This window comes from Centroberyx gerrardi, chromosome 13, assembly GCF_048128805.1.
Source record: "Centroberyx gerrardi isolate f3 chromosome 13, fCenGer3.hap1.cur.20231027, whole genome shotgun sequence".
Taxonomy (NCBI): Eukaryota; Metazoa; Chordata; class Actinopteri; order Beryciformes; family Berycidae; genus Centroberyx; species Centroberyx gerrardi.
The window spans coordinates 15,657,255-15,670,605 of NC_136009.1; the positions used below are offsets into that span (position 1 = coordinate 15,657,255).

General features: G+C 40.6%; 2 protein-coding genes across 2 annotated transcripts; both read right to left on the bottom strand.

Annotated features, from left to right (window-relative positions):
- Positions 1-1,000: 1,000 nt before the first annotated feature.
- Positions 1,001-6,671, bottom strand: LOC139931552 (zona pellucida sperm-binding protein 3-like). Its single transcript, XM_071925086.1, has 8 exons — positions 6,264-6,671; positions 5,818-5,933; positions 5,554-5,657; positions 5,229-5,406; positions 4,943-5,060; positions 4,674-4,759; positions 3,855-4,126; positions 1,001-1,371 (listed from the first exon to the last, which is right to left on the bottom strand). Exons 1-8 carry the CDS (start codon positions 6,669-6,671, stop codon positions 1,001-1,003), a joined length of 1,653 nt encoding a protein of 550 aa, XP_071781187.1.
- A 3,532-nt stretch (positions 6,672-10,203) lies between these two features.
- On the bottom strand, positions 10,204-12,803 carry LOC139931551 (interleukin-12 subunit alpha). The gene is made up of 7 exons (XM_071925085.1): positions 12,785-12,803; positions 12,534-12,691; positions 12,335-12,421; positions 12,107-12,148; positions 11,754-11,876; positions 10,583-10,627; positions 10,204-10,332 (listed from the first exon to the last, which is right to left on the bottom strand). The coding sequence occupies exons 1-7, from the start codon at positions 12,801-12,803 to the stop codon at positions 10,204-10,206; spliced, it is 603 nt and encodes a 200-aa protein (XP_071781186.1).
- Positions 12,804-13,351: the final 548 nt, after the last annotated feature.

Below are 13,351 nucleotides of genomic sequence, written 5' to 3' on the forward strand. Positions count from 1 at the left end.
CAAAATCACAGCAAAACTAGAAGCTTTTATACGAATATTATAGCATAAGAGATCAAATATGCCATAAAGTACACTAAGGTCAATATAAACTCACTATCAGACAGCAGACACAAAATAAGCCACTATAGGAACATTATAGTGATTTTTCGTTAGGGACAATGTAACATATTCAATTATACAGTCTTACAAAAGATGTGTCATTTTTAACACACCCATGTGTCTTCTTTGGGACAACACACACACACTTACTTTTCAACACAAGATATGTTAATAACAACATGTGTTAAAATGTATTGTCATGTGTTGGAAAATAACAGTGTGTAGTAACAAGTGTGTGTAAGAATGTAGCCTACTCACGTCTTCAACAAAGCCCAACACTTTCGATTATTTAGGCTACACAGATAGCACCTTATGCATATTATTATGGGCAATTACATTTGGTTATCTATTAGCAATCATCTTCATTAATTCCAAGTTTGGATTCATAAAATTCTCTCATTGATACTACAGCATAAATGTCAGCGAGATATTGAACTAAAGAGATACCAAAATAACTGTCACAGCTCTTATATAGCTCATTGCAGTGGCAAAGTGCATAAAAGTCTTGATTTGAAAACGGCTGCGGCGATCCTCATGTAAGGGCGTCAGTTCAGTAAACCCAACGGCAAACTGCCTGAATCTAATATAGCCTATTTTGCAACCAAAACATTGAAACTCGCTTATATCGACTATTTGTGGACAAGTGGAGCAAAGACTGATGCCTGACAAGATATTTGGCCCATGTGGTAAGTTATTGTCCAAATAATTTGGTGACGTACAGAGGGAACATTGGTCCTGAACGCTCCTTTGGTATTTTTTTTTTAGATACGGCTTTCAAACAAATTCCTGGGAATTTTTGCTTGATCTTTGCTCTCCAGTATATAAACTACAATATCAAATCCTCACTTAGGCTAAGGCATGGCGAGGGCCCAAACCTTGCTATACCCAACTGACGCCCATGTCATGCTTGTCCCTGCTGTGTGTTGGTCTCCGGCCGACCTCTGCACCCGTCCCGCACCGTCTCTTCATACGTCGGCAGGTGTTTGCATTCATCGTATGTGGGCAACTGAGCAGTTGGAGCTGGGTCAGCCAAGCTGTGCGATGTAACGCTCCCCACCAGCGGTTCTTGTGATACGGCAGTAGTTGGGTTCCCATTGTGGGGTGGGGTGTGTCGCCTGGATCTGGAACATACCAATCTCTGGACAAAATAGCCCACGGCGAAGAGAAGCAGCAGAATAAGCACCCCAGAAAGTTTGCGGGTGACCATAGCGATGTTGTAGTAGGTCTTGTCCAGGATTTGCTTGCAACAGGTGACGGTAGCGGTGTCGTTCCCTTGCGCGCAGCAGACATGGTCATCCCGACAAATATCTTGTCCGCATTTTCGGATCGAATGGACAGTTGTACGAACAAAAAGGCAAACGGTGAAGGCCAGCGTTTGACATCTTAAGAAAAACATCGTTCTTGATATTCAAAGGTACGGACCGATCCAGGTTACTCCGGCGGTGAAGCTGGGGAAGCAGGATGCATGCAAGAGGATGCTTATAGGCTGCAAAATGCGTTTGGTTGAAGCGCTGACGCAGTGAGTTATCATCAGCCACGGCGGACCCAGAGGAAATATTAAAAAAATCTTGTGGATAAACAAATTCATTATCATATGATACCCTCTCGTTATAGTTAGTGTGCGCACATTGAATATGCAATATTCACTAACGAGGAATTAGGGCTTCTACTCAGACAGCTTAATGTGAATATCAGCACAGCCTTCACAACACGTGAATATGCTAGGAAGCCAAGAATGATGCAAACACCAGGCCTTTCAAGTGTACTTCACTAAGCTCCTGATCGATTAAGCACTTAGCGGAAATATTGATGCCATCCATCTAATCGAAAACACAATCTTGCATACAATATTCTGCGAGTTACATCATTTGATATGAAAGTAAACAGGCGGCGCCGAGGAAATCGACCTGTCCTGTCGGAAGCACTAAGAAATTAGCTATGATTAACGATTATCGACACATGGGGGAGGTGGACATTAAAGCAGGGAGTGTGGCCGAAGAAGAAGGGGGCTTTGGATGTTTCAGGACCACGGACAGCACTCCCAAAACAGCCATGGAGAAACAGCGGCTGGTCATCTGCACTGTATGGGGGTACAGGGGGCGCTGTCCGCGGTGCTGAAGCAAATAAACCCAAATAACGAACCATGCTCTTGTTGACAAAAGCACAAGGAACTCCCTCCTCACTGTTAATATCGCTTCGTGCATAATCAGGAGGTCAAGTCAGGTCTTAGCTGAATTGGCTACAGTTGTGTATTCAATCGAGTATTCAAACGAAAGAGTATTTTATGTGGCGAGCGCTAATGGAGATGAAGGTGCACAGATCCTGCACATGTATCAACACGGTATTTATTAAACATCTGAATTTCAGGCTTTGAATAAACTGCTACAACGCACGTATGCAGCAGTGATATTTTCCTGACTCGAAATTACCAGTAATAAACTGGTTTAGATTAGCTGGTTTGATTAATTCCCTTAATAATAAAACTATTTTAACTGTGAGTTAAGTCATCCAAAAGTTGCAACACACTTTCCAAAGTCAAGCAAACCATTACTGCAGAGAACTGTGACTAATAATTTTACTGGATGTGGCAGGCAAGGCCAACATTTTATATTGCATCATACTCTGACAAGGATGAATCAATAATGTGCCTACACAATGAGCAGGTTGTGGGTGGTAATGGAGGGAAGTGCTCACTAATAGTTACAATGTCTGCTTTTCCTCTGGGTTCAAGATAGCTGACATTATCGGAGATGGATCTTGCAGGCATGCAGTCAAAAGGATGCAGTGTGCAGTGTATATTCTCTCTCTCTCTCTCTCTCTCTCTCTTGTTGCCTGGGCCAAATGAGTCTGAGTGCTCAAATTCTAAGGCAAATTAAACTGTTTGCTAAAACCATACAAGCTCTTGATCAAGGACTATGGATGTTCAAGCATACTGTAAAGATCAGATACAGAACAATGGAAACACATTGCAAGCCTCAAGTTTCCGTGCATTAAGCCATTTCTAGCTAAAATAGCTGCTAAAATTTTTTTTAAAAAACCCCACACAAAACAGCCATGTTAAACTTGTAAAATGTTTATTGGAAAACAGGTTTGCCATGTACAGCAAATGAAAGAACTGAAGTCACAGAAAATACTCTCCAAAGTCAATAGAAAGTCTCAAATATTATTCCCTACAAAAGGGGAAGCACAGCCCAGCACGTTTTCCTGGCTGTCAATGACGTTTACTTACTGTAAACCAGGCAAATCCTTATTCAAATGAGATGGCATCTTGTATGACTGGAATAGCCTCAGTTGTTCTCACAGCAATGTCCGTTTCATTCAAAATGCTTATGTTTCCTCTCTGTGGGGTTTCCAGGACCTCGGGTGCCTGTTAATGCATCTGCTGGCTTTGAAGGTAGCAGCGATAGAGTCTCAGGTTTCTTCCTCAGCGCAGTCTTAACTGTGGATTTCACAGTCTCAGGTGGTGCTGTTCCTGGGGGGAGCACTGCTGTGGAAACGGCTGGCTTTGTGACAAGTTTTCTGGAAGGCAGGATGACCAGGGGTCCCAGGTGGGTGACCTTCGTCCTCTCTGGAAACAAACAGGTGGCGTCTCATTGACAAACTTGAAAGAAATCTCTTTGGGCTGCTTTAAACTTGGCAAACAAAGCTTAAAATCTGTCCATGAAGTTGATTTACATTACATTGTACTTAAAGTGGGTTGAATAAAGATTTAATGCATCTTAGTATCTAATTACGTTAATGTCCGTTACACCCACCTTCTCTAGAGTCGGCTCCTCTCTTCATCAGTCTAGCAGAGGATGAGGATGGCACAGGTTTGCTGGGCTGGCGCATGCCGGGACGCAAACGGAAATAGTTGGCTGGGTTTTGTTTGGGCCTGTTCCAGACAACAGGGTCCTGTGTAGTGATGGCAGGCCTGGTTGTGGTTCTGATGGTAGGTTTGGGGGATTCTATAGACTGAGGCTCCTTAAACCGCTGGGAGACGTCACAGCTTCTGCATGCCTGGTCATTCCCATCTACCGACTGCCATCTGGGTGAGAAGGAAATTGTCAAGTTAAGAAAATTAGCAATTAAAACAAATCCCATCCATCAAATAAGAGTGATCAACCAACTGAATTAAAAAAAGAATCAAACACATGGAACAAACAACTTGCATCCTGTGTTGGTTAAGATTATGTGGTGGCTGAAATAGTGAGCCTTTAGTGTTTAATGAGAAGGGAGAAGCTTTTCAGATGACATGGAATTACTGTGGGTTAGGACGTCCTCAACTAAGATTCTTGGCAGAGTTGGGGGGGGTGGGGGGTGGGGGACAGTAACAAACAAAAAACATTGCTATTTTTCAATTTGCAAAGGAACCCAGGCAAGGACGTCCTGATCAGCAAGAGTTCTGGGTCAATGCAAGACTACTGAGCAAATGTTAAACAGCCAACACTCTCAGAAAATAAGCTACAGAGTTATACCTTTCGACAAAAAGGTATATAGGTATTCATTTCTTGACAGTGAAACAGCACAGACTGTGTGGTGCAGCAGGCAGAATTGACCACATTGTACTTAAGATGGCTCCATGAATATCACACCTGTTCTCAATGAAAGAGCAGGCCCGGTTCTGAGAGCAGACTTCTAGCAAGGCCGGGACAGCCTTCACATAGCAGGTGATATAGATCTGTGGGGGAGACGGCAGATATTTCAATGTGCAGTACATTCAAACTCTTCTTTCAGGCTCAATCCAGTCTCAGTTCTGACAGACTGAACAGAGAAAGGGGAATAATTTGAGTATCACACTGGCAAGCACTTTCTACATTAAACATTTCATAGAAAAAATGAGAGGACAGGAGAGGTAACTGACCAGATTGCTAGACTCCTGGTAGAACCTGAAGGCTTCCAGCTGGAATCTCAGCTTGTGCTGCTGAACTCTTGGTAGGAAACGTGAGCTGGAGCTCGTCAGGTAAGCATCAGCAAGACATCTGGAAGGACAGCATAGGAAGACAAACGCTGGGAATAGAGAAACTTTAATTTCAGTCGAAAGGCAATCAACTGAAACTATAAGATCATTTCAATATACAAAAATATTTGGTTTAGGGTTATGGGACTATGTGTAGTAGGTAAAGGTTTGGTTGCTTCATGTGCGTTACCCATAATGTTCAATAAAGTCGTATCTCAAGGTGGCCTCTGCATCAGGAGTCGCTGTGGCAACACAATGGTCTACATAGACTCGTAGGGGCATGTGGTTGCCCATGATGACAGATACCTCCAGATGAATGGGGTCACCCAGAAAGTAGACATGAGATCCCCTCTCAAACTGCCAGTCATCTGAGCAGAGGAGACATTGATGAAAAAGGATGAGAAAGCCAAGAATCAACTCTAATGTTGATTATTTTGCCATACAACAGGCAACTTTAAAGTGAAAGCATTAAAGATGAAACAAAAGCATGAAACTCTCATTAAGATGCTTAATACCAGTCATGAGCCGCAGATTGAAGTCCATTTCATCCTCAGCTGTGGCTTTGGAGACAAAAGGAGCCCAGGTGGGGTTCAGAGCAATGCCATCCACAGCATACCTCCTGGAAACAGACGGCTTTTTAGCAATATTTCTTACATCATTTCTTAGCATTGCTAAAATTCCCCAAGAAGGAATAATGAAAGAATAAGGAGATGCCCAATAAATTCCAAGGATGTGGATGCTACACACTTCAACTCTTCTATCAAATGCAGTGTACTCACTTTTCATAATGGCATTCAACTGGAATAGTTGCTCCATCCAGTCGAAGCACACCGTCAGAGGAAGGTTCGGGTGAGTAGACCAGGATGTTGGAATAGATCAGCTTCTCATTTGTGGACTGAAGGTCCACAAAGGTGAAATGTTAGGCTTTCCACATATATCAGGTACCCATTTTTATTGTTGCTATTAAAGAACATCTTTTGATCCTAAACTCAGTCACTAAGCACCTGTCTGACCATAGTTGTCATTTTAGCAGCCTAAAGTCAAAGCTGTAAGAGTTTCTGGAACACAAATATGCAAACCAGGACAGCTGAATACTTAAGTTTCATGCTGGCTTAACACCCAAGTTACAAGCTTAGACATCTAACTTCACCTGAATACCATAAAAGTGTTAAACTTCAAAAAAAAATAAAATTGGACCGCCATAAGTAAAACAACATCAACTTACAGACAGTTTAGTTCCACAATCCATCAAGTAGGCTTGAATGGTGAATTCTGTCTCTCCTGATGGGACTGCTGTGCACGCGCTCCCTTTGCTCACTGAATCTGAGCCCAAGTGCAAATGTCTGCCGTCCACCAGAAGGCCTGTGTCAAACAGGTCAGCCTGCACCACGACCTCCAGCGAATCCGCATGGCACGTGACGACGACAGCTCGTGGAGGCCGCACGCTGGGCTCGGCGTTTTGCTGCCGTTTCACCGCGACCACTTCAGGCTGGATGTTATAAAATCTGTTCGGGATGTAGGAGTTTAATGAACTGGAGCCACTATTCGGCCTGTACACGTACTGGCAGTGCGTGAGTGTCGAAACGGCGAGAAGGGCGATGATCCACCACGGGGAACTTTGCTGAAGGTCCATGATGCCTGGGCTCGCTAATCCAGCTTTGGCAAAGTGTCGGAAATATCACGGCAGAATGTGAGTCGTCTCAGTGATTTGAATTCCTCAAACGTGGTCCAATCCTTGATTAGGTGCAGCCCATTAACACCTGGACCAAAAGATGGTTGATTGGTGGAATGCTCAGCGTAACCTCATCTCTCAATCACAGTTCCTTTTAGGTCTCCTGTTTTTTTTTTAGTTTTTTTTTTTTAGCCCTAATCATTATTTTAAATGTCTGAAGTGTTCATCTAATATATTGCTTTAGTGTATGTAATTAAACTTCATATAACAACTTTACATATTGGTCTCCTTGCCCCTTGGACATGGCTTTATTTTCCACTAGGTGGCAGTACAACCACAGACATCAGTTCAAGTGAACTATTCAACTGTAAAACCATTTAATTTCCACTGATTTGAATTTAATCGAGAAATGAATTTAATTGAATAGTGTTGGTTTATCAGTAATAAATAAAATCCTCCTTGGGGAACCAGAGATTCCTTTATAAGCTCTGTTAAGCTTTCTTCTCTGAAACAGGTCTCGCTAACAATCATCTGAGGAGCTATAAACTAAAAGGGGCAGATAACCAGTCTGAAGTGCAATCATACCACAGCATTTACATTATATGTTGACTATTCAAACCTGCACACATGCCTTATCTTTCTTCAACAGCTTACACTGGTCTGCAGTGAGCATTTAAAGCCACATGACCTTTCATCCTCTCCATAAAGTCTTATCCAATCTGTTCAGGAAAATGTCTGTAGCTCCTATGAGTATGAGAGATGCCAAACTGCTTTGAGAAGCAACTATAGGGCCTGTAAACACAAACACAACCAAACTATCGAACTACAAGTAATTCTCAAAATGCTTCTTCACTTTCAGCAGTCTAGTGCAGTTTCACCTGAAATTCTTCAGGGTGTCTGAACCCCAAAAAGAGTTGAGCATATTGACTCTTACTGATAGAATAGTGTAACTTTTGGAAGAAAGTGGAAATTGAAATTAATGAATACAGACACTAGCTATTTTGTTTGAACCAAGTGGCATAATCTAGAAATACTAATTCTAGTCGAGTGCTAGTAGAAAAATGTTTTTTTCCTTTGTTTTGGGAAAATGGAAATGAAAACTAGGCCTATAACTTGCTAAACAAAGAAACTATGTTTGGTAGGGTCATATTTGATAATGCAGAGTTGTTCAATTTCATATTGCATTTCAATGTAGATCTTTAATTTTTAGATTGGATTATGTATTAATCTCAGTGACAGATCAGAAATGCAAGTATATTGCATTTTCTCCCTTGAAACGGTATTCAAGGGGAGTTTATAAAAGCAGATTTTCAAAAATGTCATGCCCCCAGACCCCCCCTAGCACTTCTGAGGATGTGCCCTTTTAAAGATTTGTTTTATGGCATTTCTGCTTTATTAGACAGTTCACAGTGAAAACAGACTGAAAAGATGGGAGAGAGTCACAAGCAACAAAGGTCCAAAGCCAATTTCAAACCCAAGACTTTGCATTTACATGGTAGATGTGCTAGCCAACTGAGCCACCAGGACAGTCCAGAAGTTGCCCTTTTAGAGAACTTTGCCCCTGTCCCTTTCAGTCTGTGCACCCCTGCTCTACAGTACTGCAGCTGTACTCAGAAATCCTGCCAGTGCTTTCTCTCCTGCGTCTCCCCACTCTGTCTTCCTCTCTACATTCCAGTTGTCTAAATAAATTGAAATGCTAGAGCGGCCTGCCTACTTTCCTTTTGACCAAAACAAACCAAAAAAGATTAAATGGTTTTTACAAGCTCTCTGTAGAGAGCGTGTCATAGGTCTGTCTCAACCAGTGTGGCCACAAACCTCAGACTTACACTGAATAGGGAAGAGGATGCATACTGAAACATATAGAGAGTTAACATCACACTTCCGCTCAGGTTTTATGAATCAGCAACATTCACTCTATAAATAGCTATAAATACGCTTATAAATAGCTACACTGTTGGGGGGGAGGGGTGTCCATGAATTCATGACAGACAGTAGAAAAAACAATAAACATTAAGTTATGTAGTTATATGATCACTTTGATGTATGAAATTAACTCATAGCCTTTACTCACTGTACAGTTTGTTGTGCTGTGACACTGTAGGCTCATTATATCTACTGTGTTACATCCCTTCACTGAACACTGAACAAGATAACACAAGTCACAGTAAAAAGCATGCCACAGTAAACTGGTGGGATGAAAATCTCACTGAAATATGTCTTTGGCTGAGTGGCAGTGAAAGGTGTAATATTTGATTTTTCTCAATGAGTTGAGTGGCTGGTGGTGCTGAGTTCCAGGAATCTATGTTGTGTGTGTGGATCAAGATTCAAGATTAACTTTATTGTCCCACAAAGTGGAAAATTTGGCTTGGGCTTTCACCCATGCTGCAGCCGTAAAAGACAAAACATTCCACATACAAAAAACATACAAAGATGTTAGTAAATAAAAACATACAGCAAGGTTCCTAAAAGCACCTATAGACAAACAGAAGAAACAAACACATCAATAAAAGCAAAGATCTGCACAAATCTCCAGTGTCCATCTTGGCCTCGTCCTTTTCTTATCTGCCGCTATTTAAAAGTTTTATTGACACAGGGATAAATGAATTTTTAAATCTATTTAATCTGCAACAAGGGACTCTGAACCTCCTCCTATTGGCTTGCCTTAGAGTAGCCTGTTCGTAAGTAAACTGCAAGGATGGATGCTGTCTTACCCCTATAATCTTCCATGCAGTCTGCATCAATCGGACCAGTTTGGACTTTAGTTGCACGGAGAGGTTACCAAACAAGCTGTGATGCCATATCTGATAAGGCTCTCTAAGACTGCCTATCAATCAATGACAAAAGCCATTGTGACAGGGAAATCACCTGAGTGATCCAGGCTGACCATAAGGTCATTGAGTGTTTCCAATTAAACTAAAGGAACTGTTGTCTAGTTTGAGCTGAGTTTCTATAAACCATACATCATCGCTCAGTGGTTGCAGTAGATTATCCTAGGTGTCAGTCAAAGTCAGCTGTAGACAGTGCATCAACATCAACATGACTATTGAAGTGTTACTGTAGTTTCTCTATAGCAAAGAAAAAACCCCCAAACCTTAATACTCGTTCAGTAATATGTTTGCTAGAGTTAAAGTGATAGGAAAACAACAAAACAGAATAAATGAATAACAGAGAGCTCATTTATGCAAGAAAATATGTATTTCACATGTTTTTTATACAGAATCAAGTGAATGACATAATAATAAATAGTTGAAAATACATAGAATAAATAGCCTATAGTCTATAAATAAATTATAAAATAAATATGAAAATATCTTCTGGATGTTTAAATACCAATTAAGTTAATACATTCAATATAAATATAAAACGTAGTAAAATAGACCTAAGTGTTTTCTTTTACATCTGATAGATTATTGATTTGTAACATGAACTGTTACTGTAGTTTCTGTATTTATTCTAGAGAATCTAATCTAATCTATTGTAGTTCGGTGACAATTCATTTATTGTGTTCACCAGAATTAATATATCCAATGACTCTGTTGATTGTGATGGTGCGGACCTGGAAGCCCTTCAGCACTTTGCAAAGGTGGAGTCTCTCCTCATAGGTGCTTGGACGATCTGGAGCCTTCGAACAAACACAGACACAACCATGATGAAGGAGTTACTCCTGTCAAGTAACAATTGGTCCGCCAAGAGAAGCGTATATTTGGAATATTCTGTTTGATTTTTGATTCCTTGACTATAAGCATTATGCCTTTTGCTTTAATATAAGTCCAGAAGGAACAAGTTTTATTACAGTAAAAAAAAAAACATTAACAAGTTTGAATTCATAGTGATTTCCATTAAACGCCTCTTTTCTATCTATTATCTCTTACCTGCTTTAAGGCTGAGTCTTTGGACAGAGACCATGCGAAGCAGTTCTGTTGAGAGCAAAGGATTCATTTTTAACATTTTCCTTCCACCCGTTCAAATTTATTTTCACATTTACCATAGCCATGTCATATCTAAAACAAATCAGGTATAACGGGCGATTTGGTGATTTGGTTATTTAACTCAACCACTGATCAGACAGAGTAGATACACATGATATTAAAAACAACATTATACAACATGTAGTTCCGACCAAGCAATCTGATTGGTCAACTAGACATTTAGAATGTGATCAAATCAGCATGACAGCACACCTAGCCGTGCTCATCACTAAAAATATTACTCCGCCATATATTATTATACAATATATTTAAATATAACGTTAACTCTGTTCAGCCTTGACGTTACTAGACGCTCTGGCGTCCTCCATCAGCTGTGCCGGTGAGTCGGTGACACGCCGCTACTAGCTTAAAAATACATGTGAAGTTCGCGGACGTAGTAGCTAAATCTGTCCATGGAAAAATTATTTTTTTTCAGCAGATATCTTTGTTACAACAAGATTGAGCTAGCAAGGCAGTTTTGTGTTTATATGTGTGATATTTATTCAGTTTGGGAAATCCCACGATCTCTAGAAAGCATTAGCTCAAGTTGGCTGGCTGACTCAACAGGGACTAGAAATCGTCTGTTGCTAGGTCGTTACTAAGGGTCCGCCTACTTGCTGGAGGAGTAAACTTGGTTTCATTACATAGGAGTCTACTGACGAAGACTGATTGTTTTCCAGTTATTAGTCAGACCCCATGTATTTCGAGGGAAATGGAGATAACACTAGCAAAAAGTTTTTTTATTTTGAGAGCGAATTGCCCCACAATATGAATACATTTTGATTATATCTTTTATTTTGTTGGTAACCGTTGTATAATCGCAATATTACACTCGAGGGTGAGCTTCACCGTCATTATTGGCACTTCAGTGATGCGGTCAGGACCGAGGCGCTTGACGGTAAAGCTCACCCTCTCGTGTAATATTGCTTAATTGAAGTGCAGCATCCTTATGAAAGAACAAGTATGTGAAAAACAGTGGATTACACTGAGCCATGCTGAATGAACCATCTAAAATCCACAGCACACTGTATCTCCTTGTAAAGTGTATGGCTTAAAATGAGTCCATGTATCTCACCTCCATGAGTTCTTGGAGGCTGAACAGGACAGTCCGACTGAGTAAATGCTGTGGATCTGGCTGAGCTGTTAGAAGGTTGCTGTAGTAAAGCAGATCCTCCCCAATGTTTGTCAAACATGACTCCTAGATGGGAAAACAGCAAATACATACATACATACATAAATACATAATTCAGCAAAATACCTACCAGTGTCAGTGACACTGTGTCAAAACTGTAAATATTTGTTTCCTACTTACGGTCACTGTAAGCTTTAAATCACTGCTAGGATATTAAAAACAATTCTCTGACTGATATTCTAAAGGCGGAGCTTTTGGCACATGAACAGGGAAACAGAGGACAACATTGCAGGTACCTGATCAAATTCAGATTTTGTGACTCCAGAGCATGTTGATCCCTGTGGGATAAAACACAGTTACATTTTGAGTGAAAGAACAGTGCCAAAACAGTCCTTTATGTGTTTGGACATATAACTGGTTATATTAGGGTACATTAGGGTACATTAGGGTATACTGTATGATAATATAATTTGGATGTAGGCCAAGATGTGTTTCACAGAATAAATGTTGCTTTCAGTGTCTACCTGTGGCGCACACACTGACGCCGTCCTAGACTCCATGTTCAGCTCCACACACTGTGCCATGCATTCGATTCCTTTGAACAGGTTATTCTATGACAAGGAAAGGAAATTTCTTATCCATAACTGTAAATTAAAGACACACTGATGATGTTAATCTGCTAACTAAAGAAATCCATCTTCATTTGCTCTGATATAGGCCTACCTGTGTGAGTGCGTCAGTGATATTCCATAGAAGTGACTGTGCGTAAAAGACGCAGGAGTCTGTCATCTGGCCTTTACGCATCGGCTGGACTGGTGACGACTGGCTGACCTGCCACAGGGGACAGGTGAGCACAAGCAGCAGCAGAGCAGGAGTGGAGTCTGGAAGAGAGAGACACACATAGTTTCATATCAGAATTCTGCAATCTCAATTATTTTGTTGCAAAGACAGGATATTGTTTGTTTCATACTCACAGAGCTTGGTATTTGCCATCTTGGATGCGACTGTTTATTCGGATTCCTTTGAGTTACTGACTGGCCTCAGATGTCTTTTAAGTGTTTTATACCCAGGCCGGTGCAGGGATTTTCCTCACCAATACACACAATAATGTATTGACACCTAAATTGAAAGTGATCCAGTGGAGGCTGTGTAATTTCCTATTTGGGATAGCCATTATTGAATGTGTTAGTGAAACTGGAATTAACACGAACACCGATGAGTAAAAGGCTTTGACACTGACCTTGAGGTTAACACTGAAGGTGACATAATTGTTGACTATTTACAGATGACATTTCCAACGAGGGCGAGGAGTTTCGGCGTTCAATTAGAGGAAAACATATTGTATGTTAATTAGAGGAAAACATAGTGAGAGATTGGGGAATGTAGAATAATCTAATAGAGATTAAAAATACCCTCCATTTAGGGAAATTAGAATGTTATAGATTTAGATGGAAAAAATTGATGGAAAAAAATGTAATTTTCTCCATAGAAATGTTTTCCATGTAAATATAAAAAAAAATATTGCATATAAAGTTAAATGA

What these genes read in the sequence shown, in the direction of transcription:
- LOC139931552 (XM_071925086.1), bottom strand. Translation starts at nt 6,671, where the DNA reads ATGGACCTTCAGCAAAGTTCCCCGTGGTGGATCATCGCCCTTCTCGCC. An exon ending in GTTGAATGCCATTATGAAAA is followed by an intron (nt 5,658 to 5,817) that starts GTGAGTACACTG and finishes GTCTGTTTCCAG; the next exon opens with GAGGTATGCTGTGGATGGCA. An exon ending in GACTTTATTGAACATTATGG is followed by an intron (nt 5,061 to 5,228) that starts GTAACGCACATG and finishes CTGTCCTTCCAG; the next exon opens with ATGTCTTGCTGATGCTTACC.
- LOC139931551 (XM_071925085.1), bottom strand. An exon ending in CGTCAGTGTGTGCGCCACAG is followed by an intron (nt 12,149 to 12,334) that starts GTAGACACTGAA and finishes TTTATCCCACAG; the next exon opens with GGATCAACATGCTCTGGAGT. An exon ending in GCCTCCAAGAACTCATGGAG is followed by an intron (nt 10,628 to 11,753) that starts GTGAGATACATG and finishes TGCTCTCAACAG; the next exon opens with AACTGCTTCGCATGGTCTCT.